General features: G+C 45.9%; 1 protein-coding gene across 3 annotated transcripts in view; it reads right to left on the minus strand.

Moving 5' to 3' along the window:
* Nucleotides 1-17280: 17280 nt before the first annotated feature.
* BCL6 (BCL6 transcription repressor) overlaps nucleotides 17281-22571 on the minus strand; it is a 25104-nt gene continuing 19813 nt past the window's right edge. For all 3 annotated transcript variants that reach the window (XM_039234207.1, XM_039234209.1, XM_039234208.1), the window contains exons 8-10: nucleotides 20874-21004; nucleotides 20615-20752; nucleotides 17281-18500 (exon numbers count right to left, since the gene is read on the minus strand). In XM_039234207.1, the coding sequence (XP_039090138.1) occupies nucleotides 18357-18500; nucleotides 20615-20752; nucleotides 20874-21004 (413 nt within the window). In that variant the 3' untranslated portion in view covers nucleotides 17281-18356. The remainder of the gene's footprint in view (nucleotides 18501-20614; nucleotides 20753-20873; nucleotides 21005-22571) is intronic.

Genomic DNA, 22571 nt, shown 5'->3' on the forward strand with positions numbered 1-22571 from the left:
AGGGAAAAGTCATAGAGGAGATCACAGATCGAATGAGAAAAGTTGCTCATGTCCCAGTCCAAACCTGGAATGGTTGGAACCCCAGAGAGTTATTTGGAGGATGGTTTTCATCTTTCGGGGGATTCAAAACCCTCATAGGTCTTGTCCTCCTAATTCTGGGAGGATGTTTGCTCGTACCCTGCTTGGCTCCCTTGATTACACGATCAGTCTCCAGGCTCATTGAGACTATAGTTGAGAAAAAAACAGCTGCTTGTGTAATGATGTTACGGAAATATAAACCTCTAAGCCAGGATGATGCTCTTTGACCCAAAATAGAAGGGTCCGAGCATCAAAGGGGGGAATGTGGTAGGAACCCCTCCCTTAGGAGAAAGAAAAAATTGAAGAAGAGAGAAGAGAAGACTTCAAGGTCACCTAGATATGAGTCCAGCTGCCTACATCCCCCATGTTCTTGTAAACTGAAACAACTTAATCAGACTACATGTTTATGTGTATTACCATATATGGGAGACAAAGAAATAGAAAATGCATTAAAAACCCTATGCCATATGATGTGGGCCGCTCAGTTCTTTTGGGTACGAACCCAACTGAGCGGTGCCGGCATAATAAAGTTGCTTCCTGGAAAGAAAAGTCTCGGTGTCACGACTCTCTGAGCGAGAATCCTGCAACACCCACACACACACATGCACGCACGCACACACACACTATCCATAGCTTCTCTCTGGGACATCCCAGGCATCGTGACAGAGTGATAAGGAAGCATGTGGAGCTCATGCCAGCTCTTAATGACATTCGTCACTTTCCCTCACGTTCTGTTGGCCAAAGAAAGTCATACAGTGAAGTCTGCACTGGTGCAGGGAAATCTATCTCAGCAAAGGAGAGGTGTGGAGGGCGCTTTAGGGAGTGGCACTGACTATTATAAACAACAAGAAAATCCACCATGGCACCCACCTGAACAATGATGGGCACCCCCCTGGAACAATGGAGCTGAACAGTTTCTACGGTATGGGTAGTTATCTATATGACATAGGTTTTATTTATTGGTGTATTTGTTTGTTTATAGACAGAAAGAGAGAGCGAGCAGGGGAGGGAGAGAGGCAGAGAGAGAGAGAGAGATAAAATCCCAAGCAGGCTCTATGCTGTCAGCACAGAGCCCCATGTGGGGCTCCATCTCATGACCTTGAGATTGTGACCTGAGCCAAAATCAAGAGTAGGCTACCCAACTGACTGAACCGCCCAGGCACCCCAAAACATACATTTTCTAAAAACCAAGCAAATATTTTTCTGACTGGTTGTGTGTTATGCAAGTTTTCATTGCTTTGCATAATTCTTTAAATTGTATGTGTATGGTTTTTGTGCTCTTCTGTATGTATAATCTATTACACAATTTAAAACAAAATGGATATAACCCCTGCCTTTCCCCATGACTTAGATTGTCCCAAAGTACCAAATCCAGCAATAGGCCTTCTGAACATTTTCGTGAAGATGGTCATATATCATAAAACTGAAAGAGGCTTAGAGAAACCATCATGCCCCTACCCTGAGAAAGGTATTAGGCAGATGAGCAAAGGAAGGTCAAATAAGAAAAGTCTGAGAAGTCTCTGGCAATAGTAAGTTCTCAGTAAATGTTCCAGGACTTGGGACACACATCTTCTATAGCACCTGCCATGTTGTCATTATGTTCCTTCCGCAAGACTGTCTTCTTCATCTTTTATGTTTTCTCCAGTGAGTAACAAAACCTCAAACTCATAGTAGGCGCTGCGTATTATCTTGTTTAATGAATGAGTAGAGGCGAGGCTTTACTGTGTGTATCCTTTACAATTTAGACTGTGAATTCCAATAACACAAGAACCAAATACTAAATCTCCACAGACCCCATCGCGTAGAGATTTGCACATTATAGAAGTACAATAAGTATGAATTTCATTCAGTTCATAGCAGCAAAGATTCAGTCAATATCCATGACATGCTAGGATGAACAGTAAGTACAGAGAAGGACACATAAATACATTATCTGCCCTTGACGGTACCTGTCAAATGCTGGGATTGAAGGGGAATTCTAACAGTCATAGCTTCTTGGAATTAGTTTTATAATCATAAGTCTACAATATCATTTTTCCTGTCACTATAATCTTAACAATGCCATTTATCAAAAGGAAGGAGGGGGGACCCTAGATCTACCTACCCTCAGGGAGGATACCTAACTTTTAAATAGACTTCTTACTTCACTCAGACATATCACACGTGTTGGTCACCATTTTAAAAAATATCAGACCATAATCTGTATGCTGGGCTGCAGACCAATCATGTACTTGGGGTGATGCTATTCGTAAACCGCTTTAGTAGATGAGCTTGAAGAGATGTATTTCATTAATGCGTGAGTTCACACTGGTATTTTCCAATGAAGTTTTAACATTATCGCAAAAGTATTTTGACTCCAATAATTTCAGCCTTTCTTCTTACAAAATGGTGCTATAAATTAATTAAACTAATATCAATAATTGTTTTGTCCATCATTCAAAAGGTCAAAAATGACAATACTTCTGTCAGCACTGTCGGTAAAAACACTAGACAATTAATAATTAGATTAAATCATTAATTTTTTGTATGTCCCACTGATTATGTACACTCAAATCACTTTATTTCAAGTGAGGAGTAATAAATTACCAACGCCTTGATGATGTAATCACCTATATGACATATTGTATGTTAGTTTTATTTATTCATTCAACTTTCAATAAATACTTATTGAGCACTTGTTATGTCTAGTTCTTTTCTAGGTGCTAGAAGTAACATAGTGCAAATAAGTTAAAAATCCCTTCCTTCATGGTGCTACATTCTACTGAGAGAGATAAACAATAAAATAATGCTGTGGTGGATGCTAATAGGAAGTAGGTTTTTTTTTTTTTAATGTTTTATTTATTTTTAGGAGAGAGAGAGAGACAGCGTGAGCAGGGGAGGGTCAGAGAGAGAAGGAGTCACAGGCTGAAACAGGCTCCAGGCTCCGAGCTGGCAGTCAGCACAGAGCCCGACGCGGGGCTCGAACCCACGAACTGCGAGATCATGACCTAAGCGAAAGTCGGAGGCTTAACCGACTAAGCCACCCAGGCGCCCCGGTTGTTGTTGTTTTTTTTTTTTAAATCAACAGGAGAGGGAGAGAGAGAATGGATGGATGGAAAGGGTTAGGGAAGGTTGCAGTTTAGACACTGTGAGCAGAAAAGTTCTCAAATGAAAGTTATATTTGAGAAAAGCATGAAAGAGATGAGAAGGGAAGTTCTGCCAATCGGAGCCCCAGCATTCCAGGAGGGGAAAACAGTAGGTGCAAAGTCCCTGTGCTTACTTCATGAGGTCGCTGTAACATATTAACATAACAGAAGTTTATTCTCACACAGTTCTGGAGGTCAAAAGTCTAAAATCAGTATCACTGGGCCAAAACCGAGGTGTAGGGCCACCCTCCCTCTGGAAACCCTAGACAAGAATCAATCATTGACCTGTGACCTCATCACTCCAATCTTCAAGGCCAGCATCCTGGAGTCTCCCTCTGGTCTGTCTTCCATTGTCTTCTCTGTGTGCAGTATAATTTCTTTCTGCCTCCCTCTTACATTTGTGATTGCATTTAGGGCCCACCCAGATAATCCAGGAAAACTTAATCACACCTGCAAAGATCTTTATGGTAGACATGGTAACATTCCCAGATTCCAGGGATGGGATGTGACTATCTTTGGGGGCCATGATTCAGCCCAGCCCACCCCTTCAGTGGGAGAGCACCTGTGTGTCCAGGGAATAGTGGGCCAGCCAGTGGAGCAGAGGGGCTTCTCCCAAGCCGGCGTACGACTGGAGGAGATGGGAGACCACACACCAGGCAGGAGCCAGATTGCACGCGGTCTGCTAGGCCATTCAGGTGAGCTGGTAAGAAGGTTTCGAGCAGCAGAGCACCATGCTGTAACTTAAATTTGAATAGGATCACCCACGTGCCAATTTAGGTGTGCAGTGTGGGAGAGAGGCGAGGATGCAAGGGGAGAAATCAGGATGCTTTGCCTATAAGAGAAGATTGTGTCACTGCGGGGTGACAGATGGGGTCAGACTCTGATAATATGGCCAGATTCTATACATATATTTTTGAAAAATTTATTTTGAGAGAGACAGAGAGAGAGAGAGAGAGAATGCAAGTTGGGGAGGGGCAGACAGAGAGGGAGAGAGAGAGAATCCCAAGCAGGCTCCATGCTGTCAGTGCAGAGCCTGATGTGGGGCTTGAACCCACAAACCACAAGATCATGACCTGAGCCAAAGGCCAACATTTAACCGAGTGAGCCTCCCAGGTGCCCTGATGCTATGCATATTTTGACAGGAGGTACCCAAAGGTTGAATGTGGAGTATGTGTGAGAGAGAAGACTAAAGGATGATGTCTAGGCATTTGACCTGAGCACCTGGGTGTCCATCAGAGAGGTAGGAAGGAGGAGGAGCAGGTTGATGGGGAGACAGGAAGATGTTAAAACCTGAGAAGTCCAAGCTGATATGTCAAGTTGACATTCACATGTAGTTTAATTGTTTGAGTTATTGTACTATAAAGGCTTCATTATTTTAACTTGTCGTTCTTACGTGGCAACAGATTCCAGTTATTGATTCTTAGTCGGGAAGAATTCAGTATTCGGTTACTGGAGGTTAAGGAATGATGCTTAGAAAACACAGGCAGTCTATCCCCATAGCGATGCACGAGTCTTTCACACTCTTTGTCTGCAATGACTCAATGTACATTTACATGTTCAAGGTTTATCTATGGGCGTCCTTACTAGATAACCCCACCTGGTTCTCACTGTGTATAGTAGACATAGAACTTCTGGTAATGCTATTGAAAATCTTGCAGATGTAGCACCCAGAGCTCTTGGTTTTCAATTTGGGGCAAACTATCAACTGACCTCAATGTTAAAATGCAAGACATAGATGTTCTTGAAACACCCCTTTTAGGATGTATCCAACTCAGCTTCAAATTTATGAAATCCTTTTTCAGCTTGTCTTAACATTGAAGCTTTTTTACATTGATCTCTTCTCCTTTGCAAAACTACCAAGATTTTCCTCTGAGCACAGAGTGTATTCAGATAAATACGTGTGCCACATATATTTAAAAGAGGCTTCCCGAAGGGGTGATGCATGAATAAACCCTTGATGAATCAGTAATTGGCGGCCAAAGAAGGGGGATAAATACATTCTAAGCAGGGGAAATGATCAGCAAAGGTTTCAAGGACAAAATTATCTACAGCATTTTGGAAACTGTATCATTTAGAATATCTGCATCACAGAGAGGAGGGATAAGGGTTGAGGCCTCAGAGATATGTGGGACCTAGATTATGAAGGGTTTTTTAAAAAAAACTTTTTATTATTTTTATTTATTTTTCAGGTTTTTTTCAGGTATATTTGATATACATCCCTGTATAAGTTAAGGTGTGCCGTATGACGGTTTGCCTCACACATATTGTGAAATGACTACTGCTGTAATTGCACTTAGCACCCATCATCTCATGTAGACACAATTAAAAAAAGGAACGTGAAAAAAAAAGAAAAACGTTTTCCTTGTGATGAGAACTCTTAGGATTTATTCCTATTAGCTTTTCTACATGTCACACAGCAGTGTTAGAAGGCATCATGCTTTAGGGCACTTGGGTGACTCAGTCAGTTAAGTGACTTCGGCTCAGGTCATGATCTCACGGTTTGTGGGTTCGAGCCCCGCGTCGGGCACTGTGCTGACAGCTAGCTCAGAGCCTGAAGCCTGCTTCAGATTCTGTGTCTCCCTCTCTCTCTGACCCTCCCCTGCTCACACAGCCTCTCTCTCTCTCTCATAAATAAATAACATTAAAAAAAGAAAGAAGTCATCATGCTTTACATTCCCTAGTGGTTATTTATCTTCGCACTGCGAATTTGCACTTGTTGACCATTTTTCTCCTAGTTCCCCCTCCACCGACTCCCTGCCTCAGGTAGCCACAAATCTGATCCCTTTTTCTATGACTTTGTTTTTTCTGTGTTTGCTGTATTTGTTGGGTTTTTATTTTATTTTATTTTATTTTATTATTTTATTTTTAGGATCCACATGTAAGTGAGATTGTACAATATTTGTCTTTCTCTGTCTGACTTACCTCACTTAAGCATAATCCTCTCAAGGTCTGTCCATGTTACAAATGGGACCTCATATATATATATATATATATCTCACATATATATCATATATATATCACAACTTCTTTATCCATTTATCCATTGATAAAAACAGACTTTTTCCATGTCTTAGTTATTGTAAATAATGTAGCTATGAACACAGGGGTGCAGGTATCTTTTCCAGTTAGCGTCTCTGAAAGATCCTTAAACATCATTCAAGAGTTAAGATTTGTCTTAGAGGCGATATGGAATCACTGAATTGTTTTAAGATTGAGGTGTCTGATCAGATTTGCATATTGGTAATGGGCCATGTAAAGCCAATGCTCTCTCTTTTTTTCTCATAAATTGACTAGTGTTTCCAATGCCTTTCTCTTAACATTCTAACCATGGGTGGCTTCTGATCTACTTAGCTTCTTGCAAATCCAGACCCCTCTGCAGGAGAGTGGGAAGAACCTTCACTCTATCACACAAAACTACTCCTTAGAGAATTCTGTCATGTACAACCAATTGAGGCCTATTGGATTAAGTGTTGAGCAAATGGAGAAATAAATAGTTTATATTGCTTTTATTAGAAAGCAACTATTACTCAGAATTTGAATATTAAATGTTTTTAAGGAGTTTATATTATCACTAAAGCTTCTCTGGACCATTTTGCCCCAGTGAAGCTCATTTGAAGAAGCTATGAATAGATGCGTTCAAGTCTGCCTTTGTCAAATGGACACAGACGCCCTCAGGCTATAACCATTCAATTGTTTTAAATCTCCTATCTAGTTCTAAAAATATGATACCGAGGACCAGGAAAATCTTCATATGAATTGATGGTAGTAGATGGGAAAAAGAGGGAGTTTAAAAAGAACTTAATACATGATATGCGAGAGAGTACATTCTATGATAAAGTAGAAAATGCGGTTGCAAGAGATGTAACAGTTTCTTAACCTGTCGCTCTTTGCAAAGGCAATGAAGCAAAATCCAAGAGGGCAACGGAACTCTAAGATTCAGTCCAGAATGGTCTCAACCTCCAAGGGGACTGACTTATGGACACTGGTCAGAGTCCAACACCAAGCTCATCGGTAGCTGCAGTTTCCACGTGGGAGTCCAGGTCATTCTTCCAAGAGGCAATATGATGCAATAGCAGAGGCTGCAACCCACTTCTTGGTGCCAGAAACTGGGCAAAGAAACAACAGATTACTTCCTCATCTTAAAAATTAATTGGTAAGAGGGGAGCCTGGGTGGCTCAGTCGGTTAAGCATCCAGATTCAGCTCAGGTCATGATCTCACGGTTTGTGGGTTCGAGCCCTGCATCGGGCTCTGTGCTGACGGCTCAGAGTCTGTTTCAGATTCTGTGTCTCCCTCTCTCTCTGCCCCTTCCCCACTCATTCTCTGTCTCTCAAAACTGAATAAATGTTAAAAAAATTTTTTTTAATTAATTGGTAAGAAAACCCTAGTGAAACTTTCTTAAAATCAAAGTGAATACTGATAGAATGCTGCCTTTGCATTGTGAATATTTCTAAGTACTTTACCTATATTAAAGTACCCAATAACTCTATAAGGTCAATCACCCAATACTCTATGATAGTAATACTATAATTACTATCCCCTTCATAGGAAACTGAGACACAGAAAGGCTAAGTAATTTACTGGTGGTCACATATTTACTAAGTGACAGTTCCAGGATTTGGACCCAAACAATGTGACTCACTGACTACATGCATTTATCCATTAACCTTTTCCCTATATCTGGTTTTAAAAGTAATACACTCAGGGGTGTCTGGGTGGCTCTGTCGGTTAAGTGCCGACTTCAGCTCAGGTCACGGTATCATGGTTTGTGGGTTTGAGCCCCGTGGCGGGTCTGTACTGACAGCTCAGAGCCTATTTCAGAATCTGTATCTTCTTCTCTGTATGCCCCTCCCCTTTGCACACTCTGTCTCTCTCAAAAATAAATATACCTTAAAACATTTTTTAAAGTAATACATTTACTATAAAATTTCAAGCAATAAAAAAACAACTGGGTAAGCATCCGACTTCGGCCCAGATCATGATCTCATGGCTCGTGAGTTTGAGCCCCGCATCGAGCTCTGTGCTGACAGCTCAGAGCCTGGAGCCTGCTTCAGATTCTGTGTCCCCCTCTGTCTCTGCCCCTCCCCCCCTCGTGCTCTGTCTCTCTCAACATTGAATAGACATTTAAAAAATTAAAAATATTTATCAACAAACAAAAATCCCACATTCTCTTTTCTCCACTTCTTCCTGCCTTTCATTTTTGTGTCAAGTTATTATAGATAAAAATTTTGAATTTATTTGATTACATAACATATTTGATTAAGAATGGATCATAATGTTTTGGTGTGTATAATTTTAAATGCTACATAGCATCAATGTCTTCCCAGTTCAGTACCTGGTGATTTATGAGCCCCCGAGCCTTGCTGTGAGCCTGTGTGAGTCCTGGGCGCCGGGCTGAGGCCAGCACCACACCACAGCAGCCACCTTCCATCGGGGATCGCCTGTGTTCCTGGTGATGCCGCCACCATGCTGCCTCTGTGTGAAAGTGATCCTTTATCAAGAGAAAGAGGAGACTGTTAAAAATTGGAAAAGCTGTTAATGTGTGACTGCGAGGCCATAGCTTGGCAACCCATCATGATCTCTCCATGTGACTCCAGTAAAAACCAGAAAGCCTTTGTAAACATTTCTGAGTTTTTGATGTGGGATCCAGGAAAATGGTATCCACCCCAGTATCCACTATGGGGTCTATCTTTTAGTCCATTAGTAAGTAGTTATTGGTCTGTTAGTGCAGAGGGTCAGGCAAGGCTCTGAGGCTATTGGGCTGAGCAAACCATGGTCCCTGCCCTTCTGGACTCAGTCCTGGGCAGCACAGTGTCCTCTTTGTTTACAGCCTTGAGACAATCGTCCCTGCATCTCATGACATCCTCACTGTGAACCCTTGCTCCCTTTCTAGAATAAACTGCTGTCTTCTTCTTCTCCAACCCACAAGTTGTTTAGAGGGAAACTTGTTTTTTTAATTTTACAGACACATGAAATGTCCCAGCTCCTTTTTATTATTAATTTCCCCTTAATTACATTGTCTTGAGAGAATGTGGTGTATATGGTAGGAATCATTGGACATTTTCTGAAGCTACTGTTGAACGATGTTTTTCTGTTTAGTTTTGAAAACATTATATTGAATATATTTAGAAAGATAGCTTAATATAAGTACAGGTTCAGACTTGCGAGCAAGATACAGATTTCAGTCTCAGCTCTGTCAGTTATCATCTTAATAAAATTAGGTGATTGCCTCAGTCTTCACATCTGTGCAGTGGGAATAATAATAGAGATCATTGCAATGGGTTTTTGAGGGGATTCAATGAGCTCCCAATTGTAGAGAACTAAAAACAATTCCCAGCACATACTGAATGCTCAATACATGTTGTTATTATTATGCCACTCTATTATATTGCTATTATTATATGTCACGTATACAACTTTATTTAAAAGTTTTGTTTTTTTGTTTTTTTTTTTTAGTATTTTTATTTATTTCTAGGAGAGAGAGAGAGACAGCGTGAGCAGGGGAGGGTCAGAGAGAGAGGGAGACACAGACTCCGAAACAGGCTCCAGGCTCTGAGCCGGCAGTCAGCACAGAGCCCGACGCGGGGCTCAAACCCACGAACCGCAAGATCATGACCTAAGCGAAAGTCGGACACCCAACCAACTAAGCCACCCAGGCGCCCCTAAAAGTTTTGTTTTAAATCTGTATTTATTTTTGAGAAAGAGAGAGACAAAGTGTGAGTGGGGGAGGAACAGAGAGAGAGGGAGACACAGAATCTGAAGAAGGCTCCAGGCTCTGAGCTGTCAGCACAGAGCCCCATGTGGGGCTGGAACTCACAAACCACAAGATCACAGCGTGAGCTGAAGTTGGATGCTTAACTGGCTGAGCTACCCAGGCATTCCAGAACATTCTTAAATGACAAAATTATATAGCTGAAGCACAGTGGATGTCAAGGGTTAGGGATGCAGGGAGGGGAAGAGAATGAATGTGAAGGGGTAGCATGAAGCCATGAATCTACACATGAGATAAAATCACTTAGAACTACACACACACACACACACACACACACACACACACACATGAATCCATGTAAACCTGCTGAAATCTGAACAAGATCTGTAAATTGTACCCACCATGTCAACTTCTTGGCTTTGATACTGTGTTGTGATTACATAAGATGTTACACAGGGAGGAACTGGGAGAAGGATCCGCAGGACTCCTCTGTACTATTTTTGTAACTTCCTGTGAATTTATAATTATTTAAAGATAAAAATGTTTTTTTTTAAAAAACATCCTGTAACATTGGTGATATTCAAGAAATGTTATTTAGTGTTACTCATTTTGTCACAGCAGTTTTTCAAGCTTTTAACATACATTAATTTTGAAATTAAATAATGCTATTTTTAAAAAGAAAACATGTTTGCCTTAGCAAAAGGATAAATTGTTAGGTATATAGGAACTTTGAGCCCCTTGTGAACTGTTAAGTAGGTTGGAGTTTATGATAACTAGTGTCCTTCAAAAACCCCTTTTGAATTGTGAAAATGTCAGGAAACACGTCTAGGGAAGCGCCAAATCCTGGGTTGGTCTAGTGAATGCAGAAAACACTGGAAACAATAGATGAGAAAGGGCTGGCCCCCAGTAACTAGAACTCTATGGTCTCCATGAGTGATTTCTATTCCCAGGACACCCCCGGCAAGAGCAATCTCTGTCTCTAGAACCTTAGGCTGGAAAAGTCAGGGTCATGGTTTCCAGAAGGGGCCTTGGAGATTATCTTGTGCAGCGTTTTCATTTATCATCAGGAACAACGGCCAGGGATTGGACAATGCCCCTCCCCTCTTATGTACAAAGGGTCACTGAGTATGATGGCGAGAGGAAGGCTGAAGGGGCAACCCCCAGCCCTTGGCATTGAAGGGCAATGTCAAGGTGCTCAGAGTATAGCCAATCCGAATCAGTACCAGGCATCCAGAGCTCAGGGCAGCGACAGCACTGTGACACAGATATTGGGTTGCATGACACGCCCTGGTGGCCTCCTCTCTAACATTCAGAAGTTGGGATTTCTACCCAGAGATATTCCAGTTCTGAGCGTCTAAACCCTCTCCTTAGACTATGTTGTGCAGCTGGAAAAGCCAAGCACCTGGGTGCACGAAGAAGGGGGCACCTTTTTGTTAATTCAACAGCCGACACACAAAGGTCCCATGTGTGCTAGCTGCGGCTCCAACTGCAAGTCAGAAGGCAAATGTTCCATCCCCAGCCTTGCCACTTGAGTGAGCTCTTGGAAATGAAAGCGCCTGGTGATCTGCAAATTCAGTTATATTTATTGTCAGTGTCACCGCATGAGCCCCTGCCTCCCTCCAGGGTTCTGTTAGGGACTGCTCGCTTTTGCCGAGGACTGAGACGAGACCTCTTTCTGTCCCAGGAGAGCTGCAAACCCGAAAGAAACAAAGGAAGGACTCTCAGAGTGGAAATTCACACACCCAAGTAGGACTCTGAAAGAGATTTGGGGGCCAGAAGACCTCACATCACAGCCCATAAGCCACGAGCCAATTCCATTGGATGGCTTTGCAGAGATGAAGAAAAGGGTTCTAGGAAGGGAGCAGGTTCAAAGGCACTGGAAGCCAACTAGAAAAAATAGCACTAACACCATTTACACCTTCCCACTTCCCTAGAGCCAGAGAAAATAGCACCTGTGACCGTCACTGCTTGGTGTACCCTGCCACCTGGTGGCCATTTGCTGGACTGCCTCAAAAATATAGGCCCCGGAAGAGCTATAAAACCGACTGGAACCCTTAACCACACTTCACTCTCTCATTCCATCATTCAACGAACCTGTACAGGTGCACATGAAGTTTTTAGGCTAAGGGAGTTCATGGGTGACTGGTCCTGAAGGAGCTCCCTGGGTGGGGTGCAGGGGCGGGGAGAATAGAAGTTAGAAAAAAGACATGCGGAGTGAAGGGCTTGGCATATGTAAAAGGTAAAGCCTGCTGTGTCTGGGAAGTGATACATGTCTCCACGGGACTGAAAATGAGGGAGAACCAGGCAGAAATAGTGAGAGATGAGGCCTAGTCCCACTCGCAGGAGATGATGTGTGTGAAACCCCAGCCAGGGTGTCCACAAGCCAGCCTGGAATGCAGCTCGGTTCCAGGGTACAGGGGCTGTCCCACCCTACACAGTGTTCCCAGGCCTGTGCCACCCATCATGCCCTTCTTTCCTGAGAGTCCTAGCAGACCCACGGTCCTGATGTCTTCCCGTGATCAAAGCCAGTTTCTTTTTTTAGTTTAATTTAATTTTTTAATATTTTATTTATTTTTGAGAGAGAGAGAGAGAGTGCAAGCGGGGGAGAGACAGAGAGAGGTGGGGGACAGAAAATCTGCAGCGGGTTATGCACTGAGGGCAGCAAGTGCGATGCGGGGCTCAAACTCATGAACTGCAAGAGCATGACCTGAGCCGAAGGCCGATGCTCAACCGACTGAGCCACCCAGGCGCCCCCAAACCAGTTTCTAAATGGGAGAGGTCCTGAGAGAATCTCAGCCTTGAAAAGGGACTTTAGAGGGTCCTTTAGCCCAACCCTTTCCCCACGTTGACATCACTGTCAACTTCTCCTGCATTGTGTGCTTAATCACTCAGTGATGCCCTCTGCTTAACCAAACGTGGCTACTTTGTCCCCTAGTGCTCTTCTGAGAGACCCGCCAATGAGATGAAGGACACAGTTGGGGGGAGGAGAAAGAGGAGAAGCAGACCCTGGCCTCAGCCAAGTGACCGTGTCTCTGCAGCTCAGGGTCCTCACTTGTAAGAGGTCACTCGAGCCCTCTCAGGGGGCTGTGATGAAGGTCACTGAAGCCGTGAGTGCAAAGCCCGGTGCCTGGCATGGAGAACTTCCTCCAAATCTGGGTTCCCTCCTGCTTTGGGCAGGGAGAAGGGGGCAATGGGCAGGTGAGGATGGTGCCACTTCTGAGAGCATCTGACCCCCCCTCTCCTACAAACAATCCCTGCTGTGGGTTCAGTTGTGTCCCCTCAAAATTCATATGTTGAAATTCTAACCCCCAGAACCTCAGAATGTGACCTGAGTTGGATAGAGGGTCATTGCACAAATAATGAGTTAAGATGAGGTCATTAGGGTGGGTCTTACAGCAATTTGATTGATGTCCATATAAGGACATCAAGGAGGCTAGCTCTTTCCAGACAGAAGGAGGCACTGCAGTCCTACAGGAAGGAGGGAGGAAGCCCAGAGAAGGTTCCTCCTGCTTGGCCTCCTGCTCAGCAAGCTGTAAGCCTCCCATTGCCCTGAAGGAGCAACTTGCCATTCTGAACATAACCCTGCTCAAGCCCCTGAGCGACAGGACTGTCACTCATGAGCCACCACGTTCTATCTCTTTGTGTTTCTTTGTGATCTCACTTCCATGTTTGTCCATGTTTTCTTTTCCCGACTCAACCGCACACTCCCTGAAGGCTGGGGTGATGTAATAAGGAGTCAGAAGTCCTCTTTGATAAAAATTCTTGGTGTGACCTTAGGGCTGTCCCTTTTCCCCTCTGCACCTAGTTTCTTCACCTGTCGAATAGGAACACAATCTCTAAGGCTCCATCTAGTCACAATATTCTGACTCTAAGTAAGCATCCTAGTTATTTAACCAATCTGCTTGCTTGGGATGCAGAAGGAAGGGAGGCTCGGCAAACTCATCTTGAGATGTGCCGAGAAGCCCAGCATTTGGGGGCTAAATGTGTCAGACTCATTTGATGAGAGGGCCAGACCCCAAGGACTTGGGGGGGGGGTCAATATGGTAGTGCAGGGGCTCCCGGACCCACTAGGTCCACTTCCTAGACCCCGGGGCCTCTTGCGTCAGCACCTGCCTGTCTATACGGCCTCTCTCTCAGTGATTGCTGCTGCTTCCTCCTCCTTCCATGATGCTATATGTGCTGGACATGCCCACAGCTGGGCTGGGCCCCAGGGTGCTTATTAGAGGGGGCTTGGAGGAATAACACTGTCTTTTCAAGTGGTTATAGTATTTCGACTTCCTTCTGAGGGATCACAGCCTGCCTCAGCCTCTACTTGTAAGAAGCCTAGACCCAATCTAAGAGTACTTAAGGATCTCCCTAATGGCAGATGCCCCAGATGCCTGGGAACCTGGGTAAATTGTGCTCTGTGGGTTCTGGGAAATAGGGACTCACACAGACCAGCCCAAGTAATGACGGGTGGTGTAGCAGTAGAGGCAGGGACCTTATTAAAAAGTGGTTATAAGAGGGATAGAGTCTCTTAGAAATCTAAGACCAGAAATGCCTACTCACTGACAAGCCTCATAGAACCAGCTACTAGAAGGTTATTTTGCTTCCAAGCTTCCTCTGGGGACCTCACTCCAGGGCTCTGCCATTAATGACTCCACTACTCTCCCAGATCCACTTCTGTCGACGACTCTCTGCTTCTCTTCCCTGTTCCAACCCTCTTCGTGTTCTCTGAAGCATGCTTCTGCTAGAACACAAGGCAATAGAAGTGAAGACTACATGAGTGTACATTTCTACTTCGAATGTACTTAGTACATAATTTATTTAAATTTATATTTGGGGAAAATGCATATCTAAGAAGCACACTGATTTAAAGAAAAATAGTACAGTGCCATCTGGGTGGCTCCGTCGGTTAAGCGACCAACTTCAGTTCAGGTCATGATCTCACGGTTGGTGAGTTGGAGCCCCACATTGGGCTCTGTGCTGACAGCTCGGAGCCTGGAGCCTGCTTCGGATTCTGTGTCTCCCTCTCTCTCTCTGCCCTTCCTCCCTTGCTTGCGTTCTGTCTTTCTGTCAAAAATAAATAAGCATTACAGAAAAAGAGTACATAAATAATCAGGGCATGATGCCATAGTAAAATCATGGAGGCAGACCATTAATGACTGAAGTCTGAGAAACACTGGACTGGCTGCCTGTCTCCACGTTTCACTATAAATCCTCAAGACACAGCACTTGAGTGACTCAACTCATTAGCACCCCTTATTTACAGAACACTTTGTAATAGGCCACAGGCCCTCGGGGGACCGGCTGCCCCTGGACCCAGTGCCCATCCTTGAACGAATCAGTGGTCAGGGAGGTAGGGTTGCATGGTATGGGCTATGAGTGCTCATGTTCTGCCTCTTCAGCAGGGGCTGAGGATAAAGCAGTTTCTTTGGGAAAATTCTGTGGGCAGGTGCAGCCTGATGTGTTACTGTAGGCCTCTGGTTCAGCTGTGGCTCTGGGGGGCATGGCCACTGTCAGGAGGTTCTGAGTTGGGTGTGTGGTTTCCATTTCCCTGTAAACTCTACTCTGAGGGGTGGTTGTGAGAACTGAATGGGATCACTGATACGAAGGTGCTTTGAAAATCATCGTCGGCACAAAGCGAAGTGACAGTAGGCAACTTTGCTCATCTCTCCCGCGTCAGTGCCTTCATGACTCCCTGACAGATTTAAGCTGGGTGATCCTTACCATCTCCCTTCCAACTTCTTAGTAGTTCTTGATTTCAAGTTCCCTGCCTCTCCGGATTTACCCCCTGAGCACCAACCTGGTCCCCAGAAACATTTCCTCTAAAGCTCCAACAATATAGAAAAGGACATCATGAGCCCCCCCCCCCATTTTATAAGTAATGTGTTTATAAAAATTGGCATTCACGTCATACTTGTTTTTGTATTCCCTTTGCCCTGGCTTATCCGCTTAGAGATGTTTGCTTTTTACTCATTATTGATTGTCAATTGGCACCAGTTACTCTTTGATCTTCCATTTTGTTTGAACTTGAACACCACCCACACCGTCTGCCCTCGGCCCATAGTCTCTCTATTAAACAGTAATGACACATAAACAAACTTGGAGGCCCTCGGGGAACAGAGGGGCCCTGGGCCAGCCTCCCTCAGGCCTGTGAATTCTCATTTCTGAAACTGTTTTGTAAGTTCTTTTGCCAAGTTTCTATGGGAGCAGAGGGATCATTTTCTCCTTTTTCAAAGAGCAGGGTGAGCTGAGGCCTCAAGCTGGCAAGTCCTCTAAAGTCATTTTCAAAGGAAACCTGAGCCATAAGGCCATGTGGCTGGCAGAGGATGGTGTGGCTGTGAGGCTCTCTCGGGGCCTTTGGGTGGCCAGCCCCCGCGTGCCTCTCAGCACGTGCCCAGAGCCTGCTCTCAGGCCCTGCTGGGGGCCACTTCTGTCCAACCCCTGGCCTGATGGCCCGGGGAGGGGCTCCATCCCACAGCTCCGGCCCACGGCCACCCAGGACCCGGAAGGGGGCAAGCGCAGACTTTCTCCTCTGGGCCAGGGGCCAGGGCCTCACTTCTCACTGTTCTCAAACCTCATCAATCAAACTTGATCCGTGGGGTTTTCTGAGGTGAAATAAAACTGGGTGCCAAAGCAAGCCAGGGGGAACTTACGTCTGAATCATGGAATCATAAATGATCTAGTTAATCTAATCCTCTCGTGGACAGGTTGGGAAAGGGAGCCAGAGGGGAAATAGTTGTCCCAGGTCACACGGGAGGAGATGGCGGCCTTCCACCAGAGTTCTCTGGAAAAAGAGCACTTCTCCAGGGAGGGAGGTTTACTTGGCCAGTAGCAATTCATAAAGCTTCTGAGTCTGTAGATACCTGTCAATCACCCAGCAGGTACCAGAAAGACTCTAAAGGCACCAAGGCTGAAGAATGTATGCTGGGGCCAGACCGGCCTTCATCCTGTCCCCTGGACCCCAGCAGAGAGAAATTGCTTATGAAGCCAGGAGGCAAGATGAACCTTCACAGGATGGGCAAATTCTCCAAGACGCAGAGGAGGACAGGACGCCCATACCTTTGTGTCAGAAGGGCTAGAGCGGAAGTCATTACAGCTCGGCCTAGAGGGCTGAGTGAAACAACAGAAGAGAGAACCAGCCAGAAAGAGAGGTGAGAGACCCATTTCACGTCTCCTTCCTGAGCTCCTCACCACCCGGGTCTGGAGCCTGCTGTCCGCAGTCCGTCCTGGTCTGGGGGTCAACCGGGGCCCCCGTGGCCAGCAGCCACTCCTGTCCGGGAGCATCTGCCGCTAGGTGACGGGCTGACGAAACCAGACCCGTTCGAGTCCCGAGTCCGAGTCCAGATTCCAACACAAGGAAAGACCTCCGGGCCGGAGCCGACTTGACTTTTCAACGTTTTATTCTTGTATTTGTACAGCTATATTTTACAACGCGGTAATGCAGTTTAGACACAGCCAAACCCTGTCTCCGGAGTAGTTCTACCACAAGCATGACGCAGAATGTGATGAGACAAACATTCCCAAAGAGAGCTTTAGTGAGCGGCGACTTCAAGTCCCTGTGTCTGCCTACACTTCAGAAGGGATGGCGCGCTCGCCCATCACTGAAAACTTCCATGAAAAAAGGCACCGTAGGACACGTTGTACAGGTATATACAAACCGAAAACTAGAACAAAACTACACATTTTTTTCCTTCGGTAGCTTTTTTTTTGTTCTTTTTGTTGTTGTTTTTTTTAATACACACTTTGTAAATTGTAAACCTTCACTTGCAAAAAAATACAAATACACTGAGGCATTTTAGACAAAATATTTTCTTACTTATACAGATGCAATACTTAAAATATTCTCTTAAGTGCTCTTTCTCAATAAAGATTCTCAGATCCGTGTCTGCCTGCAGATACAAAATCGAGCCTTTAACACAGTTTTATATTTTTAATATATCTTTTTTAGGTTTATATATATTTATTTTATATATATATATATTTATATATTTACAACTCTGCCATAGATTCCTTCACCTTTGGTTAAAAAAATTAAAGCCCTCTCTTTGATAACATACTGAAGTCTCTTCTTTTAAAAGAATGCACATTTACATACAAAAGAAACATCTGTTCCCACGAAACATATACATTCCTCATTTTGCAGACGGAGTCGAGTCAGAACGTTTGCATACTCCCCCCCACTTTGATACCTAAAGTGATTTTGCCTTTTGCCGACATGGTTCGCCTTACACATAGGAGAAGAAGCAATATTATTTTCTTAATGTTTATGGCAGTAGGGGGAAGGGGAGCTGCCTTGGCTCCCAGTCCCCACACCCCTCCCCCCACCCCAGCCCAGCTATGATTTGCACTAGTGGATGAAAGAGGCACTACATCATGATGAGCGTTGTAAAGTGTTACAGTATCCTTTGGGTAGATTTCTGAGAAGGGACTCGAATGGAAAGCATCAACACTCCATGCTTCAGCAGGCTTTGGGGAGTTCGGGGGGCAGGTCGGTGGCGGACACGCGGTATTGCACCTTGGTGTTGGTGATGGCCCCGTGCTTCTGACGCAAGTGAAGACGCAGCTGGCTTTTGTGACGGAAATGCAGGTTACACTTCTCGCACTGAGGGAAAACCAGAGGCAAAGGGTTGTCATCAGCCCAAGGAATGCACCACTGCTCGAAGACCCAGAGAAGGAGGTTCTCCCCTGAGGGATCTGGGCAGCTCTTCCCTCTCCAAGGCCAAGTTGAGAATGCTGGCTCCAGCCAAGGGACAAGTAAGCTTTGTGCAAATGTTCCCTTCTCTGCTTCCTAACGTGTTCAAGTGCTCATTCTTTTCCCCACCCAAGCACCTTATTTCTTCCGTGTGCCTCGGTTTTCCTTTCCTTTTTTTTTTTTTTTTTAATTTTTAACGTTTTTATTTATTATTGAGGGACAGAGAGAGAGCATGAGCAGGGGATGGGCAGGGAGAGGAGGAGATACAGAATCTGAAGGAGGCTCCAGGCTCTGAGCAGTCAGCACAGAGCCTGATGTGGGGCCCAAACTCACAAAACATGAGATCGTGACCTGAGCCGAAGTTGGCTGCTTAATGGACTGAGCCACCCAGGCACCCCTTGGTTTTCCTTTCTGTAAAAGACTGAGTCTGTACCCTCTGAAGGTCACCGTTACCTCGACGTCTGTGCATCTAAACTTCTAGCACGTATTTACTGTATTCATCCCGTGTGCCCAGCACTATTCGGACACTCGAGTGAATTTGGTAACTGAACACAGCCACCCTAGGAGGTAAGTACTATTACCAGGCTCATTTTACAGATGAGGACATAAAGGTACCAAGAGGACTAATTTGCCAAGAACACAAAAGCAGCTAAGAAGATACTCACTCAGGGACTGATAAACAGTGGGTAAAAAGAACTACATTTTGCCGGCTCACATTTGTGATGTGTGTCGAGCACTCATTGGCTCATTCTTGTGCCCAGCACTACCTACAGGGATGCCATAAACTCACCAAAGTCAGCGCCCCCTATCAGGGTGGTTTCCACACTTGGAAGCCATGGACTCTTTTTACAAATTAAATAGAAACTCGAAGAGTAAAAGAGGCGGCAGGATTAAAGAACCTCAGTGATTGAAAGAGCATGGTTTGAAAACTGCTCATCTATATTATCCTTCTCACCTTACAGAGAAAGAAAATTGTGGTCCACGGCAGGGATCTGGGCTTGCCTCTGGCCCTAAGAAGGTTAGCGTCAAAGTCGGAATAAGAACCAGGTACCCCAGCTGCCCCGCCAGTATCTCTCCATTGGACAGCAGAGAGTGGCAAATGATTTCTAACTGGTAAAGGGCCAGAGAGTAAATACATCACAATGACACCTCTGTCCCTGTAGTAGGAAAGCACCTGTGGACAGTACGTCAACAAAGGAGTGTGGCTGTGTCCCCATAAAGCTTTCTTTACTGATACTGAAAATGAAATTTTATATAATTTGCACAAGTCACAACATATTATTTCTCAATATTTTTTTAGCCATTTAACAATATTAAAAGCATTTGTAGCTCACAAAATGTTTAGTGATTAGCCTGCAAGCCCTAGCTGGCTGAAACTGTGCTCCAGAATGCTACAATTCCTGGGGCCCATTCACACCATCATGTTGTGTAGCTGGCCACCTGCTCTTTCTTAAAACAGGCTTTGCTCTGTTTCTTTTTTCTTTCTATCACCACTATCTTTTTTAGTTTATTTGTTTATTTAGAGAGAGACAGTGCAAGCAGAGGATGTGCAGAGAGAGAGGGAGAGAGAGAGAATCTCAAGCAGGCTCTGCACTGTCGGCACAGAGCCTGAAGTGGGGTTTGAACGCATGAACATGAGATCATGACCTGAGCTGAAATCAAGAGTCGGATGCTTAACCAACTGAACCACCCAGGTACCCCATTATCACCATAGAGGCCCCATTATCACCATGAAGCCAGTGGGTGTGGGATGAATGAATGACTCCAAACCAATGTCTCTATAGTCTGGACCTCTTTCCGAAGGCCCAGATCACCTAGCCTGATACTCTCACTTTGAAGATGAGCAAACAGACACGGCCAATGTCAAGCAGGGTGTTTTTGACAAGCAGGCCCACACCGGGCCTTATGACCTCGATTTCAGTGGTCATCCCACCATGTGCTTGACACTGAGGCAAACAGGTGCGCTGGCTGCCGCTCCCCCCCACCCCTCCAGGCCAGCCAGTGGGGACAAGAGGCTCACATACATGGTACGGTTTCTCTCCCGTGTGGATTCGCAAGTGGCTCTTCAGAGTCTGAAGGTGCCGGAAACGGGTGCCACAGATTTCACAGGGATAGGGCTTCTCTCCAGTGTGGATGAGCACGTGAGCACGGAGGTGGGCCACCTGAAGGGAAGGACAAAGCATGAGACGCCCTGCGGGGGCTGGGCCGTGGCCCCCACCCCCGGGAACCCCTCCCCATTGGCCCGCAGAGGCGCAGGGGTCCTTTCCCCACGGCCCTGCTCACTTGTACAAATCTGGCTCCACAGGTTTCGCATTTGTAGGGCTTCTCTCCAGAGTGAATCCGGGTGTGGGTTTTCAGGTTGGCTGGCCGGTTGAACTGGGCTCCACAGATGTTACAGCGATAGGGTTTCTCACCTATGAAAGAAAGAAAGAAAAAGAAAAAAGAAAGGGAGAGAGAGAGGAAGGAAGGAAGGAAGGAAGGGAGAGGGAGAGGGAGAGGGAGAGGGAGAGGGAGAGAGAGAGAGAGAGAGAGAAAGAAAGAAAGAAAGAAAGAAAGAAAGAAAGAAAGAAAGAAAGAAAGGAGAACGAATGACATGTTTGACAGCCATCTCCATGGCCCCTGAATCTTAAAGCAAACTGCCCTTCCTGGGGCCACACCTTGGCTTTCTCTCGCTTGGAAAGATGTCTGAGAAAGAACCCAGGGTCCTGCCTCTTGGCCTGCAACCACAACCCCCAACACACACACACACACACACACACACACCAGCACAGGCTGCAGGCAGCCAGGGTCAAGAAGCAGGCTGGGGCAGAGCAGAAACAGCACTGGGGGTTGGGACAGGGAGGGAGAGAGGGTCCTTCCAGGAGGCCCTGGAACCAGCTGTGCCATTAGGATTATCTGTCTAACTACTGACTCCGACAAGTCACTCTCCTCTGGACCTCAGTTTCCCTCTCTGGAACCTGAGGGGTGAATTTAGAGGACACAGGAAGGCTCCTCTGGCTTTCCCCTCGGCTGAGACTGATACAGGAACCAAACCATTCACCAGGAAATACCATCAGACTGCTCTCGTTTCTCTTTGAGAAAAAACATGCCTTTCCCCTGACGGCTGGATTCCGTCTGCAAGAGGGCTGGGGCCCGAGTCAGAGCAGATGCTCAGGTGGAAGAAGCCAATAGAAGGCTTAGCCTTCCTTCATGGGAAGTTTCTGGGGTAATGGGCACATTTAAAATACTGAGGGGGAGTCAACTTCAGACGACAATCAGGTTATTGGAAGCTACGTCATAAAGGAATGTAAGTTGATCAGGAACAAGCCTTTAGGGGAAATCAAGAGGCTTTTTAAGTTCTTCCCGGGTGTTAGAAGCCTCTCTCAGCCTTAGTTTCTTTGCGTGTACATTGGGATTAACGTTTCTGGCTCCAGCGAAGGGAGAGACGCAGGACAAAGCGTCTCAGAGAAAAGACAAAGAACATAAGGGAGTGGAATGAGTCACTAGGCAAAGACAGGACAGGTCTAGGCCCACATTCGGGTCAGGATGGGGCCTGCTCCCTGCCTCAGCCCGCTGTGGACAAGGGCACCACTCTGCTTTCTCTAAGGTTCTCTCCCCATCCTGCCCCCAATAACCCTGGCCAGCTGAGGTATGGGGGGGCAGGGACCCTGGCCAGCTGAGGTGTGGGGGGAGCAGGGACCCTGGCCAGCTGAGGTGGGGAGGGCAGGGACCCTGGCCAGCTGAGCTGTGGTGGGGGGGGCAGGGACCCTGGCCAGCCGAGGTGGGGGGGGACAGGGACCCTGACCAGCCGAGGTGTGGGGGGGCAGGGACCCTGGCCAGTGGAGGTGGGGGGGCAGGGACCCTGGCCAGCTGAGGTGTGGGGGGAGGGACCCTGGCCAGTGGAGGTGGGGGGGCAGGCACCCTGGCCAGCTAGTTGTGGGGGGGGCAGGGACCCTGGCCAGCTGAGGTGTGGGGGGGGCAGGGACCCTGGCCAGCTGAGGT

Source organism: Hyaena hyaena, unplaced genomic scaffold, assembly GCF_003009895.1.
Source record: "Hyaena hyaena isolate Hyena2069 unplaced genomic scaffold, ASM300989v1 scaffold_84, whole genome shotgun sequence".
Taxonomy (NCBI): domain Eukaryota; kingdom Metazoa; phylum Chordata; class Mammalia; order Carnivora; family Hyaenidae; genus Hyaena; species Hyaena hyaena.